General features: G+C 35.9%; 1 protein-coding gene across 5 annotated transcripts in view; it reads right to left on the reverse strand.

Moving 5' to 3' along the window:
* LOC106078913 (uncharacterized) overlaps positions 1 to 26,036 on the reverse strand; it is a 179,106-nt gene that overhangs the window by 71,255 nt on the left and 81,815 nt on the right. For all 5 annotated transcript variants that reach the window (XM_056039144.1, XM_056039146.1, XM_056039145.1 and 2 more), the window contains 9 exons: positions 25,806 to 25,958; positions 25,618 to 25,692; positions 25,355 to 25,513; positions 25,125 to 25,212; positions 24,727 to 24,816; positions 24,540 to 24,577; positions 24,297 to 24,443; positions 6,533 to 6,653; positions 5,628 to 5,734 (listed from right to left, as the gene is read on the reverse strand). In XM_056039144.1, the coding sequence (XP_055895119.1) occupies positions 5,628 to 5,734; positions 6,533 to 6,653; positions 24,297 to 24,443; positions 24,540 to 24,577; positions 24,727 to 24,816; positions 25,125 to 25,212; positions 25,355 to 25,513; positions 25,618 to 25,692; positions 25,806 to 25,958 (978 nt within the window). The remainder of the gene's footprint in view (positions 1 to 5,627; positions 5,735 to 6,532; positions 6,654 to 24,296; positions 24,444 to 24,539; positions 24,578 to 24,726; positions 24,817 to 25,124; positions 25,213 to 25,354; positions 25,514 to 25,617; positions 25,693 to 25,805; positions 25,959 to 26,036) is intronic.

The following is a 26,036-nucleotide window of genomic DNA, read 5'->3' on the forward strand; positions in this document are numbered from 1 at the left end:
TATATGTGAGTGTGTGCGCGCGCGCATAATTAATCTTTAATACATTCTGACCCTTCCTTCTTTTGGAAGACGTTTATTGTACCCTAGAATAGGTTCTTCCTGGAGATAGTGGAAAAATTATAGACTCCCCGCCCTTGCCAGCATATTCCGAGGTATCTACAGTGCATTATCCTGCTATTAAAAAGTTTTATTTCAAAAACCAAATACCGGTATGCTATTCTTACTTACTTAGATACTCAGGCGCCGTTTGGCGCATTGGGCGGCAAGCTGTTTTGATAAAAATCTGTCACTGGCAACTGTTAGATAGCTAACAGCCACCTCGCCCCCCCCCTCTTTGTCATAGAACTTCTTAAATAATTTTTTGATCATTCGTAACTTCGACAATGACCGCTCTGCTGATAATATATAAAAACTGACGCGGATTTGATCTACTTTAGTACTTGTATTTTCACTATAACTGCATTAATATTGTACAACACGTCTAATATCTCGTTTTGAATCTGTGGGGCTTGATGTCCTGTCAAATTTTAATATTCATATCAATTTTAAATAAAGTCTGGTCTGAGTTCTGGTATAAATATAATAGTGCTAATTTTGTTTAAGAACTATAAACCAAGTTTCAACCAAATACTAAGTATTGCTCAGTGAAGACACTATTCCTTAATCAATTTATTTATTTATGTCTTCTAGATCTTTGTTTTAAACCTTATCCACGAATCAGATTCGCAATTCATTGCAGTAGATAATGGAATGAAAATAAACATGTTTTATGATACCTTATGATGGCTTATGAACTTGGGCGTAGCCAGGGGGAATTTAGTGACTGATTTTTTGCTTTCATTTTGTTTATTTTAGGTGATATTTTAATACTAAATCATCACTTGCCCCAGCACAGCCATCGGGGTTTTTAGTTTAAAACCCCTGCCAGGGGGTTTGGCAGTTAAATTCCCCTGTTCTATAAAACAAAACAAACAATAAATAATGACAACGGCAATCCCCAAATTCCAAGAGCATAGCTAAGGAAGATTTTGATTTTAAATCCCCCTCCGAAATTTACTATAAAACCTCCTCTTCAATATAAAAAAAAATTAAACACTAAAATGCTATGAGCGTAGCCAAAGGGGTTTTGAGTTCAAACCCCCCTTCAGTGGGGTTTAAAGCTAAAAAATACCTCTTCAATATAAAAAAAAGCAAATTACACACTCAAAATTTTATGAGAGTAGCCAAAGGGGGTTGTGAGTTTAAACTCCCCTCCAGTGGGGTTTGAAGCTAACAAAATACCTCTTCAATATAAAAAAAAAGCAAATTACACACTCAAAAATCTTTGAGAGGTATTTTTTAAATTGAAGAGGTATTTTTTAGCATCAAACCCGATGAAGTGAGGTTTAAACTCAAAACCCTATTTGGCTAGGCTCATAGCATTTTTTTTATATAGAACAGGTATTTTTTTTAGCTTCAAAATCCGCTGAAAAGGGGTTTAAACTTAAACTCTCAACTTGACCGGGGGAAAGATCAAACAAAGTCTTACGTGTCGGATGTCCGACGTTCACGGTCGACACCACCTGGGCTGGTATATACCTCATTCTTTCTTCCACCCCTACACACGTCTCTCTTTGATCAAAGAGATAATCTGTGTCAGCGCGCCTAATGACATTCCTAGGTGCGACTCAAGTCTCTAGTCAGATACACCCACGTGAGAGATAATCTTTAGTCTATTGCCTTTCCTGTTTCCGCCCATCTCTTCCGGACCTTTATATGGTAGAATAAGTCGAAATAGACACACTCTATCATTGCTCCTTCTCGCTGACAGTCGAGTCTGGACTAATCGTTTATTCTCACTTCTAGATGAATACCATGAAATTTTAAAGAAAATCGTTAGAGCCGTTTTCGAAATAAAATTTATATATATATATATATACAAGAATTGCTCACTTAAGAGTATAGGATAGGATATATATATAAATATATATACATACATCATGGGCGTAGCCAGAATTTTTTTTCGGGGGGGTTGGGGGGATTTCCCCCCCCCCCCCCACCGCGCGGAAAACAATTATATATAAATATATATATATATGTGTGAGTGTGTGTGCGTACATAATTAATCTTTATTACATAATGAGCCTTTCGGAAGACGTTTATTATGCCCTAGAATATATTCTTCCTGGAATTAGTGGAAAACTTGTAGACTCCCCGCTCTTGCTAGCAAAGGAGTCTGGGGGAGCTCGCAGCGCTCCCCCAGCGCGGGGCGAAGCCCCGCCGCCGAGCACTATTTCTGGTATTGAAAGCCAACAAAATGCATATTCTGAGGTATCTACAGTGCATTATCTTGGTATTAAAAAGTTTTATTTCAAAAACCTAATGTGCTATTCTTACTGACTTAGACCCTCTCGCACCGCTCGGCGCATTTTCCGACAAGCTGTTTCCGCAACTCTTATTTTGCGTAATTCATTTTGTCGGAGAACATGTCCTGCAAAACCTCATGCGACGCTCTGTCACAATCTTACTAAGGAAGACTCACAGTTCGGCATATGATTTTTTTGATTTAGACCCGATCTCTATAACTGACTCCTAAAATCTGTCTTAGCCATCTTTGTTGAGCCACATTTAGTGTTTTTCAATTTTGGCAGAAGACTATTCACACTTTATTAATGGAGCCCTCTTAGAAATTTGTAACCTTTCTTGACTACGCTCTTGGAATTACATGCCTGTATTTCGCTTTAGATTTTATATAGAAAAGGAAAGTTTTTTCGTCAAAATCATCTGTTGAGGGGTTTTAAACTAAAAAATCTCTGGAATTTTTTTATTTTTTTTTTTAATTCAAAAATTCATTTAGCTACGATCATAGAATTTGGTAACTGTAGTTTGCTTTAAAATAATATTAAAGGTTTTCAACTCTAAACGCTCTGTAGGGGAATATTAAACTCAAAACCATCTGGAGGGGTTTTAAACTTTAAAGAAAAAGCCATCTGGAGGAGGGGGATTTAAACCCAAAACCCCCCTCATAGCATTTTGAATGCGTAATTTTCTTTTTTTTAAATATTGAAGAGGTAGTTTTCAGCTTCAAACCCCGCTGGCAGGGGGTTTTAAACTCAAAACCCCTTTGGCTACGCTCATAGATTTTATAGTGTGTAATTTGCTTTTTTTTATATTGAATAGGTACTTTTTAGCTTCAAACCCCAACTGGGGGGGGGGGGTTAAACTCAAAACCCCTTTGGCTACGCTCATAGAATTTTGAGTGTGTAATTTGCTTTTTTTTATATTGGAGAGGGGGGGTTATCGTAAATTTTGGAGGGGGTTTTAAAATCAAAATTTTCCTTAACTGTGCTGATGGAGTTTGGGGATTGTTGTTTGCATTTTTTTGTTTTGTTTTATAGAAGAGGGGGATTTAACTGCAAAACCTCTGGTAGGGGGTTTAAAACTCAAAGCCCCTGGTAGGGGGTTTTAAATTCCAAACCCCCCGGTAGAGGGATTTGTATCTCAAAAACCACTGATAGGGGTTTTTTAAATCTCAAAACCCCCTGGTAGGGGGTTTTAAACTCAAAACCCCCTGGTAGAGGGTTTTTAACTCAAAACCCCTCGGCTGTGCTGTGGTAAGTGCTGATTTAGTACAAATACTTTGACAGTGTACAAACATGGTCAGCGATTCACATGTGTAAACCTCTACAATCCACCTAAGTCGGAGTTGCAATTCAAACTGCGTGAGCCATTTGACACAAGGATGATCGTTGCAGGTGATTTGAACGCTAAATCCCCCACATGGGGATGCCAGGAGACAGACGTCAGAGGGAGTCGGTTACTAGAGATATGTGACGAAACAAATCTGGTTGTCTTGCACACACACATACACATATATATATATATATATATATATATATAGAGAGAGAGAGAGAGAGAGAGAGAGAGAAAGAGAGAGAGATAGATAGATAGATAGATAGATAGATAGATAGATAGATAGATAGATATAGATATATACACATATATATACATATATATATAGATACATATACATATATATATATTTGTGTGTGTATATGTATATATATATATGTGTATATATATATGTATGTGTGTGTGTATATATATATATATATATATATATATATATATATATATATATATATATATATATATATATATATACATCCCAGCAAACTCCCGAAAAAAAAAGTTATTTTATAATAGGTTATCTTCTGACAGCTAAGGGGTGCAAATTTATTTATTATGTAAACAGTAGGACTACTACTAATCCTGATATTATTGGACTAGATTTAGTAATTTTAAGATTAAGTGTATAAAATCTAGTCTAGATCTATAAGTAGATTTAGATTTCTAGATCTAGTCTAAGCCCAGTCAGCAAAGCTACATATTCAGTCCGGGTTGAAGTTAGGGGTCCGCATGGGAAACCGGTTAGTTCTGCGAGATCTTTTTTTTTTTCTATTTCGTAGCCCCTCTACTCATTTATATTAAGCGAAATAGTTGGGGAGAGGTACGTACCCGACAGGGTTCCATGCCGTTCTGTTAAGGGAGCTCTATTTCAAATCCTTATTCCGGAAGAATTATAAGAGTCTTATCATTGACGACATGTTGTAATGTTTGCTTTTAAGTGAAAAATAACGCCAAATGATTTTTAAAATATTAATTACTTTAAACAATCAAAACAAAACTTTGGCTTGAATATTGCAGGTCCATTGGTGAATTTTGGTGCTGCCTCTTTCTACTCTTGTTTAAAATTGTTTTGTAGTACACATATTTCATGCTTATAGCATGATCACTGTGCTATGGTCCAATCTCTTTTGGAGACCACATATTTCATGCTTATAGCATGTTAAGTGTTTATAGTCCAATCTATTTTCGAGAGCACACATTTCATGCTTATAGCATTATAGCATGTTCAGTGTGTTATGGTCCAATCTCTTTTTTGGAGCAGTGGGGTGGGGGAGATATCTGGGATAAGGTTTCCTTACAGTCTTTAGGTGCTCAGAAAACCCACATATACACAAGTGGGGTTTTGAATGTGAGCCCCTTTGATAAGTAGCCTAGTGGTGTTTTCCACTAAGCAACCCCCCCCCCCCCAAGCAGTCATTAATTTATTACAGCACTCATACTTAATCTTCAGAATCGAAGACGATTCCTTTTATATTACTCTTGAAGACAAAGACACTTTCCACTATGAATCATTGAATATTGTAAAAGCTAGTGTGTCATATTTTAAGGAAGAGACACAGACTGAGTAAAGAAGTGTTTTTGTAGTGAGTTAGATTAGGTTTAAATATGAGTTGATTGGATTTCTATTAGATCTATATCTTAGCTCAGGTTAAATATGTGTTTATTGCAATAAACGTTATAATTAGTTTATGTTCACAAGAAAAGTTAGTTCAAATTATTTAAAGCTTATTTATTAACAAAATATAATACGCCTACATCTTTTTTGTTGAACTAGCTGTAAGCCAACGACCGATAACCAACAGTAGGTTAGTAGAACAAGTTATACAGGTAAATAAATAAAGTTCATTATTGAACTAATGCAACAAAAACAAATACGTTTATATTTCATTATCTAAAATAGATTCGTATATATAAAACTATGAATTGGTTGCCTTAGGATTAAAGGGAATTTCTCTTACTCATTTTCAAAATAGTACAATCCATGCTTCATGATAGCATCAGTGTGGTATGGCATTATTTTTATTGCATTTGTGTAATCCTCCATTGCCAGAAGCATGTCTCCTCGCTAATAAAAAAAAATGAACATATTTTCAGCATTATTTTGGAGTAACTTGTAAAATCTACATGTATTTGTAATGTAAATAATAGATCTGTACACACATTTAAGCAACTCAACTCTTTTCATGGCTAAACAGTTCATTATGTTAATACAAATATAAAGTCTTTCCTTTTACATGATTTATAAGAGGATAAGAAACGAACATTAGCCATTTTTTTTTCAATAAAAGAATGCATTTGTTGGTTTTGAATTAAAGTAACTTTTTATAAAGAAAAAACTCTTGAAAAAAAAAGAAAATCTTTGACAAGCTCTACATCTTAATCCTATGTATTATTCAATTGGATTTTTCTAAACATAGGTTTAGGTTTCAGTTTTACCTTAATCACCATTTAAGTTGTTTAATAACTACTTCAAATACTAGTTCACCAAACTACTGTTCAAAATAATCTTGTTTTTAAATGCTTAGCACTTTCTGTTACTAATCAGTTTCATTTTCTGAGCTATATTACTAATGGTTAACTGGCTGACAGAATAGTGTTCAATTAATTTTGTGTATAAAGTTAAATTCGAAATTCGACTTGCCATTTTTTTTTTTTTTTGTAAATGGAATATCTTGTAATGGAAGATTTAAAGAAACTAGAAATGCGTTCCGTTCCGAAAATTATAACCATCCTCCATAGCATTTTACTTATTTTTTAGTTTCAGATTTGAGTAATTAAAGCTGTCTCTATCTTAAGGAATAATATACCAGCATTTCGGTCACAAACTCTCTTCCAAATGTACATAATTCTATGTTTATCAAACCTTCTCATAAAGCTGAGCTCTTTGAAAGTAAGCCTCATGATCTAAGGAGTTATATTTTATTGCTGATGAGTAATTGATGATTGCCATGGTGATATCATCCTGTTGTTTGTGAATTTCTGCCCTGTAAACAAATATAATTGTCTAGAGATAATATTAATTAGGAAATTCATATAACTTTTCAGCAAATCATTCTATACATTACTCTGGGATAAAAGGTTTCAGACGTTGAATTAAATGTAACCACCATGTTCTGTTGTCACTGATAAATAAATAACATAATGTTGACAATAATTAATAATACAAGGAATAATAACAGAGACTTTGTGTTTATAGAAGTAGACATTGAAGATTATCCTTTTTATTTCCGTCCCAATCCATGGCCGATGACGAAAGAAAACAAAATCTAAATATCTTCGAAAGCAAATAAAATTGCGTATCGCTGAAAGAGATTAAAAAGTTTATATTGGCGACTGTTAAACGATAAATATGATTCAAGTTCACCAAGCTTTTAAGAAAAAGGATGTTGAAACATTAATTGTATCTCAAAAAACGAGCCGAAGCAATACATAAATATTAGTAATTATTATAACATGAAAAACTAATGACGGTAAAGTATGCTCCTTTCCTGAAAGAAAGTAGCAATATGAATGATACTGTGCACTCGGTTTTATTTATCATATTTTGTTGATGCTGAGGTGTTTTTATTCATGCGTTTTTGAAGGGAACAAGAAAAGGGTAAGATATTTCGAATGAATATCTGGAAGGTCTTAAAATTTCGAAACGAAAATGTGTAATATATATATTATAGGGAAGATATCTCGTGATGCGACATAATATACAAATGGGTTCAAATATCAATATGTAGCTTATATGATATAGATATTCAACTAATTTTGTTGAAAAACTAAGATTTCTCCATAAAAAAGGACACACACACACACACAGAAGGTTAGAAAGGGGTTAGAGTTAGGGGTTAAGATACCAGAAGGAGAGCGACATAATATAAAAATTAATTCAACTAATTTTGTTCACAAACTATGATTTATCCATAAAGGTTGGACCGCCCCCCCCCCACTCAAAGAGTTTAGGTGGGAAGAGCAGCCAGTCGGCCAACAGGAGAACACAATAATAAAAAGATCATTTAAAATATTAATAACAAGTTGTTATCATATTTAGTTAACAAGCTGTGATTTCTAAAAAAAAAATTGGACCGCCCCCCCCCCCACTAGAATGTTTAGGGAGGGCGGGATTGATGCCTTCGCCTCTTCCCCAACCACCAAATCGGTCAACATACTAGAGGGGGGGGTGAAATAATCTAACAATAGGTTGAAATCTAAATAATTATTGTATATTGTTAGGAATCTCACTATCCAGGCTCTCTGCAAACTGCACCATACACCACCAACTTAAAGAACTTGACAACTCAGGGCTCCAAAGTAACTTAACACTTTAATAGTTGAATAAATCTGAGCCAATACTGTACAATTGGCAAAACGTACACTGTACAAATATCTCTCCGATAACACCGTACCGCTGAATACACTCTTGCGCTGGCCTCTACGTCTCGTTCCGGGCTTGCACTGGGTTCAACAGTTCAGGACTGACTTCACACACTAGGCTCGTTGTGTCGGACTCGATCATAGTCCAAGATCAAGACGCCAGTCGTTTCAACTGTACTTGACAGTACTCCGCACTGAACCGTCGTAATGCTCCGTACAGAACCACACCGTTGAATTGTGCTGTAGTCGACCGTGTTCTGAACCCCTGTCGTGAACCGTCTTGACTGCGACACCTCCGCTCTTTATATAGGTTCCCTTATGGCCTTCTAGAACCGACGGAACATCGCTCGACGTTTCTAGCTTCGTCACATGACTACATCCCTCGTGACGCTCTTGAGCTCTGTTCACGACGGCGATCCTTCCCGAACCGTCATGTTGACACTCGTCTCGGCTGACCGTCGTAACTCGTCACGGTTGACCGCTCGTCTAGCGCTTGCCAGGGGCGATTTGCGTCGGCTGACTACACACATACCACTAACCCCATCTGTGCCACCACAGGTTTATAACACTGCCCCCTCCTTAGATCTGACGGTCCCGGACAGAATCAAACTGATGACAATGGCTGTGCAGTTTCATCGCTGTAGGAGGGGGTCGATCGGTGGCAGTTGGCTTGCCTCTTGAGCTTGACGGAGCCATCCATGTTGCATTCAGCGATTGACGCTTTCTTCGACTTCTCCAGTTGGTCTTCATCTGGCTGCATCGATGTCGTGGTTGCATCGCCATCCAGGTTGAACTCAGCAAACTTCGTTTTCTTCTTCGCATACTTCGTTTTCTTCTTCTTTCCCAGTTGATATATATATACTAGCCATATGTTACCCGCGGCCCGCGGGTCTTAATTTACGTATCACTGTCGATATAATCACCGAGAACGTTTTCTAAACAATTAAACGAAATAATAATGTTATAAGTAAAGCTAATGCGGAATACGTGAATGTAAAAATAGAATGAATGGAGCTATCAAAAAAGTTAATCGACTTAAAACCATTTTTTCAAATAAAAACATTTACTTAAAGGCCTACATATATTTGATTTAAATTTGAAATGAATTGACTTAATTTAGTATGCTCATGTGTTAAAGTATAAAGTAGATCTTAAGTTAGAGATAAATCTAGATCTAGACCAATCTAGAGTTAAATATTGGCTTGGATAGAGTTCGTTCTGCGAGTGCGTAAAGGCTTCGCTCTGCGCATGCGTGACCTTTTTTATTAGATGTACGCGATTCCTGAATGGAACTATTAAAGTATATCTCAACACGGCTTCGCAGCTTTAGCTAACGAATATATGAAAAATGCTTTTGAAAAACAAATTTGAATGTTAATTTGATTTAAATATTAAATGATTTGACTATAATTAGTATGTTCATGTGTTAAAGTTTAAACTATCTTTGCGAAGAGAAGTTGTATCATCTTAGAGTTGAATTAGGGTTGTAGACACTGGCGGATCCAGAACTTCGGAGTGGGGGGGGGGGCGATTTTTTTCCAAACCCTAACCCTAACCCCCAGTAAACCCTAACCCTAAGCAATAAACGCGCTTACAGTATATATATATATATATATAACTCTCAAAGTTATGCATATATTAGAATGTTTACAAAAGCAGTGTTTCTAAACCTTCGGCGAAAAAAGCAGACAAAAACAGCAACGTTAAGGCCTTTCTCTTGACAGCTAGGGGGTCTGGGGGAGCGCTGTAAGCTCCCCCAGTGGGTTCGGTTCGCCCCGACGCCAAAATCGTTTTTTTGCTTTCTTCACTGCAGAACCGCATTCTCCTGACATCCACAGCTCATTATTTATTCTATTCAATAAAAATTATCTTTTGAATAATGTTTTACTTGAAAATATTCTAATGTGACTTTATAGGCCCTTACTACCGAATACAGCCGATTTGTTCCTTGAAAAAATAAGATACCTTACATATTATTTCGATTAAGGCTTTGAGGATCGCAGTCGAAAAAAAAATTTGAAAAAAAAAAACAGCCATGTTGAGGCCTTTTCCTAGATAGCTAGGTGGTCTGAGGTCTTTCTCTTGACAGCTAGGGGGTCTAGGGGCGCGCTGTAAGCTCCCCCGTTGAGGATCGGGGCGAAGCCCCAACGCCACAATCGTTTTCTTGCATTCTTCACTGCAGAAACGTATTTTCCTGACATCTACAGCGTATTATTCATCCAATTAAGATATGACCTTTTGAATAATGTTTTACTTGGAAAATATTCTAATATGATTTTACATGATCTTACTACATCGCAAATACAACCGATTTGGAATAACTTTGAGGAACACCGCCGAGAAAACATCTATTCAATAAATAATATTTTTTTTAAAAAAGCTCATTTGTAAGTGATACATTTTGTTCAATTGGCATGTTTGTAATTTGGTTTGTTACAGAACTATAATTCAAAGCTCTAAAAAAAAACACTTTGGAAATGGGAGGAGAAATTAAGTGAAACAATTAGATTTTACACTAATTTTTTTTTTATTTTTAGTATTCAAGCATAAATTGTGAGTTCATCCGACATCCCAAATATTTTTTTTTACAACAGAAAAATATCAGTTTGAGTAAAGGTTGAAAAGATGACTAGGAAAATAATATTTGGATTCAGAACTCATCTCAATTGTTACTCTTATTATGAAAAATTTCGTATGAATTCTAAATTTTCAAAAAAAAAAGTCTTCTTAAAATAACTAAGATGAATTCGTGTGCAATTACATAAACTCTGTCGCCACATTTGATTTTTCTGTTTTAAACCGTCATCTTTTCATCCGACATTATTTACAAATGGATTAAAACATCAATATATAGCTTATTTTATATAGATATTCAACTAATTTTGTTCAAAAACTATGATTTCTCCATAAAAATAGGACCGACCCACCCCATTTAGAGGGCTAGGGTGGGGAGGGCAGCAGAAGCAATCGCCTCCCCCCTTCCACCTCACCGAATCGGCTAAGATACCAGCTAATTTTGTTCACAAACTATGATTTCCCCATAAAAGTAGAACCGCCCCCCCCTCCACTCAAAGGGTTTAGGTGGGAATGGCAGTAGATGTATTTGCCCCCCCCCCCCCACCCAATCGGAAAACAGGGGAACGACATAATATAAACGGTTAAAACACCAATAACACGTTTTAATCATATAGATATTTAATTGATTCTGTTAGCAAGCTGTGATTTCTAAAAATTTATTGGACCGCCCCCCCCACTCGAAAGTTTATGGGGTGGGGGGGGGGCGGGATCGATGCCATCACCCCCTCCCGACCCCACCAAATCGGCCAACATACCTGAGGGGGGGCGAAATAATCTAAAAATAGGTTGAGATATGAATAATTAGCATATATTATTAACATAAGTAATAAATTCGTATACAAATTGTGTGAATTCTATACTAAAATTCGTCCGCACCCCCCCCCCTTTCGAGGGGGGGGGGGGGGCGACCGAGTGGGGGGGGGGCTAGCGCCCCTACCGCCCCCCCCCTCTCGGATCCGCTAGTGGTTGTAGACCTAGGAATAGAGAGATGTGTAACATTGCGGTATTGTCTAATGAAAGAATTTTTTAATGTACGCCAGGAATTCTACATTCGCAGATATAAGGAACGAATTTATGTAAAAAAGCACAAATTTGAAGGTTAATTTTATTAGCGGCCCCCGAAAGGGGAAAAGACGCCATTAGTTTTGTGCGAAATTTCTGTCCGTCTGTCCGTCCGTCCCGTTTAGATCTCGTAAACTAGAAAAGATATTGAAAATCCGACATCACAATATTTTAGACCATTCAAAGTTCTGATGCAACGGCTACTTTTGTTTTTCCTGAAAGCGAAAAATCTAATTTTTAAAATCAGTTATACAAGCAGTTTTTTTTAAAGAGAAAAAGCTAATTAGTATGCGTTATAAGTTAGACCTAATTTAAAACGAATAGTAATCTTATAAACTTCATTTTATTGAACATATTTTTTATGTATTGCTTTTGAGAATTCGTTTAAAAGATTAAGCATTTTCAAAACAATTAAATTAGGTGAAGACCATGAGAGGCTCGGTAATGCGCTTAGCTTCCGAACCGAGGGTCCCGGGTTCGAAGACTGGGATTTTCAACTTCGGAATCCTTGGGCGCCTCTGAGTCTACCCAGCTCTAATGGGTACCTGATATTAGTTGGGGAAAAGTAAAGGCGGTTGGTCGTTGTGCTGGCTACATGACATCCTCGTTAACCGTAGGCCACAAAAACAGATGAACTTTACATCATCTGCCCTATAGACCACAAGGTCTGAAGCGGGAACTAATTAGGCCAGGTTCACATCTAACTTTGCATTCACTTGCACCTATCCTTTGATCTGCAGCATCATTGGGTCACTACACAAGATCTGTCAACCTTCTTTCTCCATCCTTATCTCTCATTTGTCTTTGATATAATTTCATTTGGATGTTCTTTCTGAAAATATTGAAGCCTGCCTGGGTGGACCACTTCGGGGGCCGATTTTAAGTTTGTGTTTCCACACAAACTGTCTTTGCAACCTTGTTAAATAATGAAATCAATAGACTATATTTTGTATTTCCATGTATCAAAGTAAAAAACTATATGTGCAAAGTGTACTTCTTAAAAGTAGATCTAGATCTAAATCCTTTCGATCTTTTCTCATGTCAACATTGTAAACAAGCCTAGATCCGTAAAATACTATAGCTTTAATAGAGTTGGTCAACTTTTTTTTTTTAGGGTCTTAAGTTTGTTTTAGGGCTACAATACATACACTACGTCTAAGTTAGTACCCAAGGAACATTTCTGACAAGTTTTATCAAGATTGGTCAAGCGGTTTTTATTTCTGTTCATAACATACATACATAGGTCTACATACGCCTTACTTTCTACTTTATAGTATAGATTTATAAATATATATACAAGAATTGCTCGCTTAAGAGTACAGGATATGGACATTGCTCAAGACTGAAATGTTCAGTTGTCGCACATAGTGCTAGCTCAGACGGAGATTGTCATCTCAGGTAAAAAGGGTTGACGGTAGGGATCAAACGGTTCAAATGGTAAAAATCTTACATTACTACATGAAAAGAGTCTTGAATATTAGGCCTATTCCTTTTCTTTACAAGCATAACCTGACACTAATCGAGAACAAGTTGAAGAAGAATTACAAATACAAAATCTAGGTAATTTATAGAATTTACTGAAATTACTATTCAAGTTCGATTCTCTCCCAAGAGAACATGTGCTCCGAACCAAACTTAGCTCCAGACCGAATGCGTACATGTCCTCACAAATACAAACGAATTTATTGTAATATTTGATGATTACGAGCCAAATATTTCTCGATTATTTTGACAGTACATATCTGACATCTCAAAGCTGGATCGATTTCCCTAATGTTAAGGTTACGTTCTCGTGAATAATGACGGAGCATACATTTTTATTTTTTCATTGACACCATCTCATTTCATTGTCTGCTCGAACATTCTCCAATTTGGCAGGAAGTCATGCTACTAAATCTGAAATCAATTCAGTATCCTTTTTTTGGTACACTGGGCCGTTTACACACCTTTTTTCAACTTCAGCACAACGATAGGAAGTCCTCAACAAAGTAACCGGAACTAGCCTTAAGCGCTGGAGCGCCAAGGAGAAGCCGTTAAGATGGTTATTAATTATTTTCACAAATTATAGAAACTCAAGAGACATTTGCTAATTGCTAATACAGATAAAATTACTTCTACTAGATCTGAAACGGATCGTTTGTTAGTTGCTATGCAGTCTTCATTTTCTGACATATTTTGGGTTTTTGGCCCCTGTATTAACTGAAATAAAGGACGCGTAAATCTTGCTTAAAAAAAAAAAAACAAGAATTTTATTTCGAGACGGGGGACCTCAACGAAAATAACAATAAAAATATGCTGAACTAGTAGTCGGGACGATATCTCTAAAGCCATTATTACAAGTGTCTAAATCTGGTGATTAGTGCAGAACCTCAAAGACGTATTAGCCTCAAGAAAAATATGCCAGGCAAAAAAGGTTAAGATTCTTTATTAACACACAAGAAATAGCTACGGATGGGAATTTATTCTTCCTTAGACGGAATAGTTCAAGAACTAATCACTCGATATGAGCAATATCATGATGTGGTAGGTAAATATGAATTTTTGTCGACAACTATTGATCGACGTCAGTCTCGTTAGTACTCATAGCGAGATTGACAAAAATGAGTTTCGTCTGGAGCGAAAGAGGCTTCAACGGTTTCTCGCAGTTTCTGAACTTCTGAAACTATGACCTGTTTGAGATACTGAGTTTTATTAAAAAAAAAGATATATGCCTAGGCTAGTTGATTCAGTTCTAAATATTGTCTTTATTTGCATATTTCTGACAATTGAGGTAAGTGTGGATATATACGAGCGAATAAGCGATCAACGAAGAATTTGCGACTCACTAATAGTCCAATTGATGGAAAAGTAGATTTCGATAAAATTATTAATATTTTTGCGAGCAAGAAAGCACGTAAGATTTCTTTGTAGTATCTTTTTTGTTAAATCGATTTTGTTTCACAAATGAGCAATGCTTTAACATTGAATACACGTTAAATTGAATGGTTGGGGGTGGGGTCATAAGGAGCTGCCGCACTGGACATCATATACCCTAGCTACACCACTGCCCAAACTAGACCTTTCCAACTTGTCCAGACATGTGATAGGATCATAATGTGTTGAGAAAGATAAAAGCATGAATAAACACAAACTATTGCATTTGAAATGTTAACCAAAAATTTTATTATTTTGCTACTAAGTTAATCTCCTGTTTTTTCTTCATTGGAATGTAAGTTGTAGACCTACTTGGAGTGAAATTTCCCGCTGGCTTATATTTTTATAGTTGTATCAATTACTTGAATCAATCATGTCATTATATTTGTAATAGAATAATAAACAATAACAAGATTACAAAGGCGGCCCTGTAGGATCCGCCTATTCGCAAGGCGATATTTTGTTTTGATTGTCAAAAGTAATAATGTTTCAAATATTCATTTGCCTTTGTAAAAAAAAAAATATTAAAAAATTCTGTTTTACATGTTTCGTTTGTTCCTTCAAAGTTAAAGATAATTTACTTCCTAGTCCTAACCTCCCGCTGGACGAGGGGGGATGGCAGCGAGCAGGGTATGAACCCGTCGAGATAATCAGTCCACCACGCTAACAGCACGACCAGGCATTGCTGTTAACTTCATAACAAACTAATAGCCTATTATTGATAAAGAGGATGACCCGTTAAAATAGCGCGGACAAAATAGCGCCGACAAAATAGCGCGGACAAAATAGCGCCGACAAAATAGCGCGAAATTTCCCGACAAAATAGCGCAAGACAAAATAGCGCGGACTTGTATATGATGTGTATAAAAGTACCGGATTATTAGTAATTTAATGTCCTGACTATGTTCGAGTCTGTAAGATACTGCTGGAGCTAAGGCCAACTCTTGCTCCACAGAGTGTGATGTTAGATTTTGAGAAGGTAAGTCAAAATGCAGTAAGCACAGTGTTCCCAGCCACGAAGTAAAGCTGCAAGCAAGACAAAGTACCTCCAACTTTACAGACGACTTGAAGCTATATTGCCAATGTACGGAAACAAACCAGTGATGGAATTTCTACGTGACATTTCCTACAATTTAACGTTGTGTGTGTGTGGGTGTAAATTTGACAAGCATCTTTGCGTGTTTTCGAAGTACACTTTTATAATGTAAATAAATGCTACATTTTGAAATTATTCCTTTTACCTAATTATGATTTTCGCTTGTTTATGTTTTAAGTTAGAGCCTATCTAAAGTGTTTCCTGCAAAATGACTGAAAAATTATAACATTAAGACAAAAAAAAATATTGGCTCTATTCATATTTTACTATATCTAGAGAATTTCTTTAAAAATGACTAAAATATTTATTTTCTGCGCTATTTTGTCGGCGCTATTTTGTTCGCGCTGTTTTGTCCGCGCTATTTTGACGGGGTACCGATAAAGAGATATATTACACATTACGGCATTACATCTACCGGATATTTACAATATGTCAGACGAGCGATTTTAGATAATCTTTCAGCATTGATTTGTAATTGAAAAAAAAAAAGAAGAAAATAACAGGTATCGTGCTTGTACTTTGGCAACGTCTGCAACAGAGCTATTGGCATTTTCATTTAAATTGAACTAGAATGAGGATGTAGATCTACCAAAACTAAACTTCTGATTTAGCACTACTATATATATATAGATAATAATAATAATAATAATAATAATAATCTGTATTAGATATATACTATATCTACTAGATCTAGATCTAAAATATAAATTTGGAATAATTTAGATAAGATTTACATAAAAAATAGTCTAGATAATCTATCAATGGACTGAATGCAATTAAATTTTATAACAATGCAATATTGATCTAGACATTTGGAAATCAAAATCTACACTTTAGGTATAGTAATTGAAATTATAGAACTTGATCTAATCTATATCATTCTAAACTTGACCTATAAATTCTAGATCTAGAATCTACAATGATTCTAATTAGAATATAAATCTAAATCTAATTTTAAAAATCTACATCTAGTGTTTAAAAAAATCTAGATCTAGTGTAAAAAATTTAGATCTAATGTAAAAAATCTAGATCTAATGTGAAAAATCTAGATCTAGTTAAAAAATCTAGATCAGATCAAATCTAGCTATTATGTCTTTTTTAAAATACTTGTCAGGTGACGAGCTTTAATAAACATAAATATACAGACTTGTTTGATCATTTTGTTTGAAGAAGTCATTCCATTGTCGTCAAAGGACAAAAATCCATTATGTCATACGGCCTAGTTAGACTAAAAATGTCTTCATCAATACGAGCAAGTTGTCGAGGGTTCATGGACATTGGAGCACTGAGTTCTTTTAGCATTTCATTTAAAGAATTAATTCCACATGACGTCAAAGGAAAAACGTCCATTACGTCACACGGCCTAGTTACACTAAAAATGTCTTTATTAACACGAGAGAAAGTTGTCGAGGGTTCATAGACATTGGTGCACCGAGTTCTAATAGCATTTATAATAATAATAATAATAAGGCTTGTCTTCGAGTCCGAAGATTAGTGAGGAGTGCAATATTTCCCGTGGCTTCGCACCCCCAGCTGTGACCTACATATTTTGCCACTTCCAGGGCATGCATAACCATTATCCGGAGGTGGTCGATTTAGATTTTCTTTTCGCCGTCTTCGTTTGTCCTCGGCAGCAAATATGTATCCCGCGGCCTTCGTGAGTGACCTCCAGCTGTCTCGTTCTGAGGCCGCATGCAACCAGGTGCTCTCTTCTATGTCAGCCAAGGAAAGTTGACGCCTAAGCTGATCTTTGAAGCGTTTCCGTGGGGCGCCTATGTTACGTCGACCACCTTTTAGCTCACCGAAAAAGACTGCCTTTGGCATACGTTCGTCTCCCATAAGGGATACATGCCCTACCCAGCGTAACTGCCGGACCATAAGAAGTCCCTCTATACTGTCCATACCGGCGTTCGCAAGGACATCGCTGTTTGTAGTGGGGTCTTGCCATCGTATGTCCATTATGGAGCGCAAGCATCTTTGGTGGAAGCGCTCAAGAAGTCTTAGTTGTTTTCTGTATAGTGTCCATGTCTCAGAGCCATATAGAAGGGTTGAGAGAACCACCGCCTGGTAGACATTGATTTTGTAGGCAGGCGGAGCGATTTGTTCATTTATATATATATATATATATGCATCTCCTGGAGGGATCGTATCACCAACCAGGAAGTTTTGACATCTATGCTTTCCTTCAACAGAGAAGACTACACTGGCTCGGTCATGTCACTCGCATGCCAGATGGAAGAATCCCTAAAGACATTCTATACGCTGAACTTGCAGAGCGAGTCAGACCCAAGACTAACATACAAAGATGTCTGCAAGCGAGACATGAGAGCCACGGGCATCGACCAAAGTATGTGGAAGAAGATAGCCCAAGACCGGACAGCATGGAGACAGACTGTACGTGCTGGTACGAACTTCGCCGAATGCAAGAGAAACGAAGCTGCGTCAGTTAAGGGAAAGAAAAAGAAATCTGCCCTGTCAGCTAGCCCTAGGACAGATGAATATACATGCACGAATTGTGGAAAACTCTGCCGCTCCAGAATTGATCAGTCACTCCAGATTCTGGCCCATCTCAACACGTAACCAAAGCCAGTGACTCATCTGGGCGCATTCATTTTCTTCCGAGACAGAAGGAGCCATATTATATATATATATATATATATATATATATATATTGAGGGAACTAGTTTTGGGCTAAAGATTGCCACGGGCGTCACGCTACTGCACGCAAGTCGCTGCAAAAAATGTCCATTTTAAAAAATATGCGTGATATTAACATCCAAAGTGCATTCTTAGCCTTTATAAACAAACATAAATGTTTTCTTTTAACTTAAGCAGCTAGTTGAATAGAAAAAAACAACAGTTAACTAATATTTATATTTGTTGTGAACATTTCTTGTACATTTAATAATAATATCGCTTGCATGATTAATTTTATAAATTAAACGGTTTGCTTTTAGAAAACAAAAATTAGCCGTTGCTTTTTTCATTTCTCTTCTAGTTTTTGAGATTTGAGTGTGACAGACGGACATTTTGCACAAACCTAATAGCGGCTTTTCTCCTTACGGGGCTGCTAAAAAAGCATTATAAAAAATTTAAAAAGGGGAAGGACCTGAATTCGAACTTATTTCTCAAGCCAACACTAACCACTCTGCTAGTGGATAGCCTATGAACATGGAAGATTGTACAGTTATCTATTTCTTGTATAGTCTCGTCTTATTTTTCATGTTGTGTTCACTTAATACTCAGACGAAGACCGATGAAGAGACTAATTCAGGTTATAACACCACTTCAGTCAAGTACAAATTCTTTCCCTTGTTGGAGATACCATTAAAATAATATATTACCAATAGTTTATAATCTAATTAGTTACTTTTTTTAAAATTGATTCTTGTGTTGTCAAGTAAAATAAATAATTGTGCAATATTTCAGCTTGTTCCGATTGGTTGTTGGAGACAGGCAGAGTGAGTTGATAAAAATATTGCTAATCACACAGGTTTATTATTGATAGTCTAGATCTATTACAAATTTAATTATATAACTGATCCAAACTAATTGATACACTTAATAGAAGTTTTGTCTTTTTTTTTTAAAGTATGTTTTTGTATTTTGCTTTAAAGTTTGAAGCTAGCAATAGATAACTATAAAATCTTCAATTTTTATGAGCACTTCCCTGACATCGTGGTTAATGTATTGGCCTGAGGAGGCTTTAGTCCTTGAGTTCGAATTCAGTTCGTTCAGCTTTAAAAAAAAAATCAATTATAAATTCATTTAAAATACATCACCCTGATACTCCATTCTCTCTCCCCCCCCCCTTTTTTTTTTTCCAACTGGTCCAGACAAGTGATAGGATCATGCATTGAGAACGCTAAAAGCATGAAATTGCGCTTAAACAAAAACAATTAGTAAAATATTTGTAATCGCACAGATTTATTATTGTTAGTCTAGATCTACTACAAATTAGATGACTGATCCAAACTAATTGATACAAATACGCTTAATATAAGCTTTTTTTTTTAGAAAATGTATTTTTATGTTTTTTTTTATTCATAATGTAGTACTTTCAAGAGGTGTGTTTTCTTTGCAACATTATCTTGGTTGACTATTGCTTGTTCATCACTTTCTTCGAATTGTGTTCTTGGTCCAAAAGCCGTGGCAATGGTTCTTACTTCTTTTGACTTGCATGCACTATCGCTCGCGCTTATGGCCGTCCAAGCATCAGAAAGGAGGAAATTTATAATCTGCTCTGACTCCAAATCTGCATTGCAAGCTCTGGGGCGGAAAAAGACTGACATTCCATTGGTACATAAGTGCCTAAAGCTGCTGGACCAAATAACAGCCGGCCATAGGGATGTCACCTGAGACAAAGTATTGCCTCTGCCACCTATCGAGAGTGGCAGGACCGATGGGAGGCTGAGACTCACAACAAACTCAGGCAGATTGTGGCGAATGTTGGATGGCGGCCCACATCTAAGGGTCTGACAAGGCTGGTAGCACGACCATGTCCAGACTTAGGATTGGCCACACCTACATCACGCACTCTTTTGTGCTGAAGAAAGAGGAGCCCCCACTTTGCGAGTATTGTGACTCTCGCCTCACCGTGGAACATATCCTCATTGACTGCCCCAGATACCAGGATGTCAGGGAGAAATATTTTAGAGCCACTAACTTAAAAACACTATGTCGATCCTGGGAAGGTACTGGGCTTTATCGGGGAAGTGGGGTTGTCTACGAAGATCTGATTTATGAATTAGTGAACATGTACTATTTACATTAGATTTTTACCAAATTATTAAATTTTTACTACCTTTACTATTTTAACTGTGAATAGACCTTCATTTTAATGATTTAATTGTATAGAATTTAGCCCTTGTTATGTAGAGAGAGAGTAGTCCTTAAGGGACTGCAGGCACGACATGGCCTAAATTGTGCCGATGTGCATAAAATCAAAATCAAATCAAATCAACTTCTTTTGACTTATTTCGGTTGACTATACATTTCATTTGTCAGTGTTGGTATATGAACTAGTTTTGTGTTTTGCGCGATTTGCTGTCAAGAATCTTGTGTAAGACGTCACGCCTTAGTTTCTTGTACTTCCTCTAGTGAAGCAGTTGGTCTGGCTGTGGGTTTCTGCTCCAGTTTCCCCTTTTTCCCCGTTGTTACTGGTACGTAATTACACAGATGTTTTATCAGGCTCGATATTCTGCTGCGCCTGTCGTGTAGTAAGTTTCTTGGTTTAGCGCCATAGCTAGATCTCGGCTTATTCTATTTTTCAGGGTGTTAGGTTTGGAGATGTATTATCTACTATTGAGCCCGACTTTGGAGCCACGATTAGGCCAGGCCATGTGCAGGTTAGGCCAGGCCATGTGCAGGTTGAGCCAGGCTTTGTTAGCGTAGACCACTGTAGAGATATGTATACGCTTGTGTAGTGTTGGAATTCCTGGGTCGTGCGGCCGAAATTAAGTGTGCGTGTGTGAGGTATGTTACCTTTGCATAATTATCACTGTATGAAATAACCATTCACATTTGTAAAGTAATATGTAACGTACCGGTATATTATCATTCATTACCCATTCATATTTAAGTATTAAATGTTTTATTATTAAATGATCGTTGATCATTTATTTAAAGTTTGTTTAACATGTAGCCTACTTCGACAACCGATACAGCATATAATTATCATAACATTCAGTGATCACCCCTAGTATTATTAACAATGAAAGAATTAAGTAAACGCAGAATAATAATAGAGATTCAAGTGAACATACAATGTAGAATAGCAGGACATGCTGTAACGTATTGATAAAACATGATAAATCAAATAGCTTATTAAAATATAACATGATAGATCAAATGTCAAGTAACAAAGCAAAATGAAGGTAGTAAAATAAACAAATGTCATTTTGGAGATTAGTATTGACAAATTGAATGTCAACTTCTAGAGTTCTAGAAAGCTGATTAACTTTTACTCTTTGTAATAGGGCCTAGTTCTCTTTACTCTAAGATTGTATCTATGTGTATTTTCATCTGCTTGAGCTTCCGACGGTCTTACTGTGTCTTCGGTGGTGCTGGTGGTTTCTTCAGCCATCGTAGAATCAGTAGGTTGATTCCTGGGAGGCGAGCTTTGGACGGGGCAGTCAGTATCAAGCTCTGCTCCACTCTGATTCTCCTTTTCTATAACTTTTTTCTTCCTAGGGGCTAACGTTCGTAATGAGACTGTTTCCTCTCGACTGTTTGGTGTTCGGATAACAGCGTACAGAGGGTTGCATGTTACTTAATGAAGTTCTTCTGTTATGGGATGATATTTAGACGATCTAACGTTCTTCTTCAGCGAGGGGCTCCGCCCCGCCGCCAAGCACTATTTCTGGTATTGAAAGCCAACAAAATGCATATTCTGAGGTAGGCCTATCTACAGTGCATTTTCCTGCTATTAAAATGTTATATTTCAAAAACCTAATGTGCTATTCTTACTGACTTAGACCCTCCCACGACGTTCGGCGCATTTGCAGTCAAGCTGTTTCCACAAAAATCTGTCACTGGTAATGTCTGAAGCCTCTTCCCACCTGCTCTGAGGACCTCCATGAATGTGTGGCGCCAAGTTGTACTAGGATGTCATCGCAACTCTCATTATGCGTAATTCATTTTGTCGGAAAACATGTCCCGCAAACCTCATGCGACGCTCTGTCACAAATTTACTAAGGGGTCGACTCCCAGTTCGGCATAGGATTTCCTTGATTTAGACCCGGTCTCTATAACTGACTCCTAAAATCTGTCTTAGCCATCTTTGTTGAGCAACATTTAGTGTTTTTCATTTTCGGCATATGAATATTCACTGCACTTTATATATGGAGCCCAGCCACTGGTAGAAATGTGTAACCTCTCTTGACTACGCTCTTGGAATTAGGTGACAGTAGTTTTCTTTAGATATTATATCGAAAAGGGAAGTTTTATCGTCAAAATAATTTGTTGTGGGGTTACTAGTATTATTAACAATGAAAGAATTAAGTAAACGCAGAATAATAATAGAGATTCAAGTAAACAAACAATGTAGAATAGCAGGACATGCTGTAACGTATTGTAAAGTAATATGTAACGTACCGGTATATTATCATTCAATACCCATTCATATTTAAGTATTAAATGTTTTATTATTAAATAATTTGTTGTGGGGTTTTAAACTAAAAAATCTCTGGAGTTGTTTTTTTTAATTCAAACCCCATTTAGCTATGCTCATAGAATTTGGTGACTGTAGTTTTCTTTAGAATAATATTGGAGAGGTTTTCAACCTCAAAACTCTCTATAGGGGGATTTTAAACTCAAAACCATCTGGAGGGGTTTTTAAACTTTAAAAAAAGCCCTCTAGAGGAGGGGAATTTTCAATCAAAACCCCCCCTTGGCTTGGCTATGATCATAGCATTTTGAGTACGTAATTTTTTTATATTGAAGAGATATTTTTTAGCTTCAAACCCTACTGAAAAGGGGGTGGGGGGTTAAACTCAAAATCCCTTGGGCTACGCTCATAGAATTTTGAGTAATTTGCTTTCTTTTATATTGAAGGAGTATTTTTTTTCTTCAAACCCTGCTGAAAGGGGGTTTAAACTCAAAACCCCTTGGGCTATGATCATAGCATTTTGAGTGCGTAATTTTCTTTTTTTTTATATTGAAGAGGTATTTTTTAGCTTCAAACGCCACTGAAGCGGGTTTAAACTCAAAACCCCTTTGGCTACGCTCATAGAATTTTGTGTTTCATTTGCTTTTTTTTAAAACTCCGCTGGAGGGGTTTTTAAACACACAAAAAAAACTCTTGGCTACGCTCATAGAATCTGGTGACTGATGAATGGATAGTCTTATATTGAAGAGCGGGTTTTATCGTTGATTTCGGAGGGGGGTTTAAAATCAAAATCTTCCTTAGCTATGCTCTTGGAATATGGGGATTGCCGTTTGCATTTTTTTTTGTTTTGTTTTATAGAAGAGGGGGATTTTACTGCAAAAACCATTGGTAGAAGGTTTTAAACACAAAACCACCTTGGCTGCGCTGGGGCAAGTAATGGTTTGGTATTAAAATCTCACATAAAATAAACAATACCGAAGCAAAAAATCAGTCACTAAATTCCGATCCGCCCCTGCGGGGGGGATTTCATTTCAGGGGGGAGGGGGTTTGTCCCCTGCAGTTTTTTATTTTGCATAGATAATTTTAAAAATTAGATGATTTACTTTTGGAAAATAAAAAAGTAGCCGTTGCATCAGAACTTTGAATAATCTAAAATAACATGATGTCCGATTTTCAATTTCTCTTCTAGTTTCTGAGATCTAAACGGGATGGATGGACGGACAGACATTCCACACAAAACTAATAGCGTCTTTTCCCCTTTTGGGGGCCGCTAAAAATGTTGTTATGCTTACCACAATGACTAGGAAGCCATATTATACTTTCAGCTTTTCATTTTTTTAATTAATAGTTAGTTAAATTTATTTATGATTATTGTTTAGAGTGGTATTAATCTTTGGCCATCATGAACTAGGTATCAAAATAAAATTACATGTTGTGGCTAATTATAATTTAGCTGGGCAAAAACAATTGAGTTATCAAACTGAACTTGAATAACCAATGGATTCTTACATTGATCTGTACGCTCCTGCATGACTTTTATTTCTCTTCATAATGAAGTTGAGATCTTCTAAAGCTGCTGTTTTCTTGTCTTGCAAAATGTACAGAAGATGTCTGTGCCAATAAGCATCTAGTAAGTCAGGCTCCATGTTGATTGCTCTGTGCAGCATACAAAAATTAATTTAAGTTGCTTAAAACAAAGAAATTTTTTTCAAATCTGTTTAAACAAAAAATAAAAAGTTTGTACTTCATTACCTGTCCAGATCACATTCAGCTTTTTTTAGTTGACCAATCTAGTAGAAGAAGACAAAGTATTTTGAGAGAGTTTGTATAAATAATTGAATTATCAAATTATATGTTATTTAGCAATAACAATATTGTTTAAAATACATTTCTCTTATGCACATTTGTACAATAAGACCTTATGCTTAAATTTACAAACCTTTCTGTAAAGAGCTCCTCTTCGACAATAATCAAAGGCTGTTGGAGTTTGTATGTTATTGATAACATGAGTCAGTTTAGTAATTTCTTTCTGTAAAAAAAGAAATTGAATTTGATTATTATAATGCTATATAAATACATTTCTCTTTTACACATTTAAAAGTGTAATTTATAAAACTAGACGTCCAAATTTACATACTTTTCTAATAAACCAATAAAACCATTTAATTATCATACTAATTTATGTATAATCCTAAGACAGAATCCTAAGTAATCACTGTAGATTATCAAATATAAATACATTTTTATTGTATCCTTTATGTAAAATGTATAGCTCACGAGAACAATTCACAATGTTTTCCATATTATAATTTCAACTGTCAGATACAAAATATAAACCTGATAGATTTCAGTGTTCTCCATGGTGTCCTTCATAGGTTCTATAGCTTCAATATCTTGAGAGAGAATCTGACTGACCTCTTTTTTTCTGTCAAACAAATACTCTGAATTTACAACTTGACTGAAGTAGTTACCAGACTTATAAGAATCAAAAGTGTCAATAAAATATTTTAACTAAAGCGATCTTATATTTTTTGATATCTTTTATTCTTAAATCCTTCATAACTTACAATTGATTGTTTTCTTCTTTTGTATCTTTTTTAATTTTCTTGTCAATAATTTCTTTGTTGACTTCTTCCTCATCTGACCCATGTGGAGTTGGAGGAAAAACTTCATCAAACCAGGTGTTCCAAATACCTCTTACCCATTCTCTCTCATTTTCTTCTGATCTATTACAAAAAGAGTCTTTATTGCATAATAATATTTTACACCAATATAATTCAAAACTGAATTATCAATTTTTAAAAGTATAGATTGAAAAAAAACAACCTACGGCATTCTTTTTCTTGTCTTGTACTCTTGAAAATTCAAAACACTGGGCATACTAAATCTGCGATGTCTAATTTGCCTAAATAAAGGTTTAAAAAAATAGTATTATTTTTATCTCAAGATATGTATTTTTTGTTGTTTTTTTTAAACAGAAATTTTAATTGAGCTAGTAATATTTTAAAAATTCTTTACCAAGATACTCGTAACTCTCTCTCAATAATTTTGTGCTGCATGGGCATGGATTCTCGCCGCTCAATAAATTTGGTATTTTTTGTTGTAAGCATTTGTTCAGCAGCAATCATTTTAGATTTATCTAAAGTTCTTTTCCCTTTCTTTTTTTTCTTTCTATAAGACAATAAAAATATTTGGTTGAATAAAATACATGTCCAATTTTTTTTTTGCTTCCAATTTACAATTTTTCTG

Source organism: Biomphalaria glabrata, chromosome 8 (assembly GCF_947242115.1).
Source record: "Biomphalaria glabrata chromosome 8, xgBioGlab47.1, whole genome shotgun sequence".
Lineage (NCBI taxonomy): Eukaryota > Metazoa > Mollusca > Gastropoda > Planorbidae > Biomphalaria > Biomphalaria glabrata.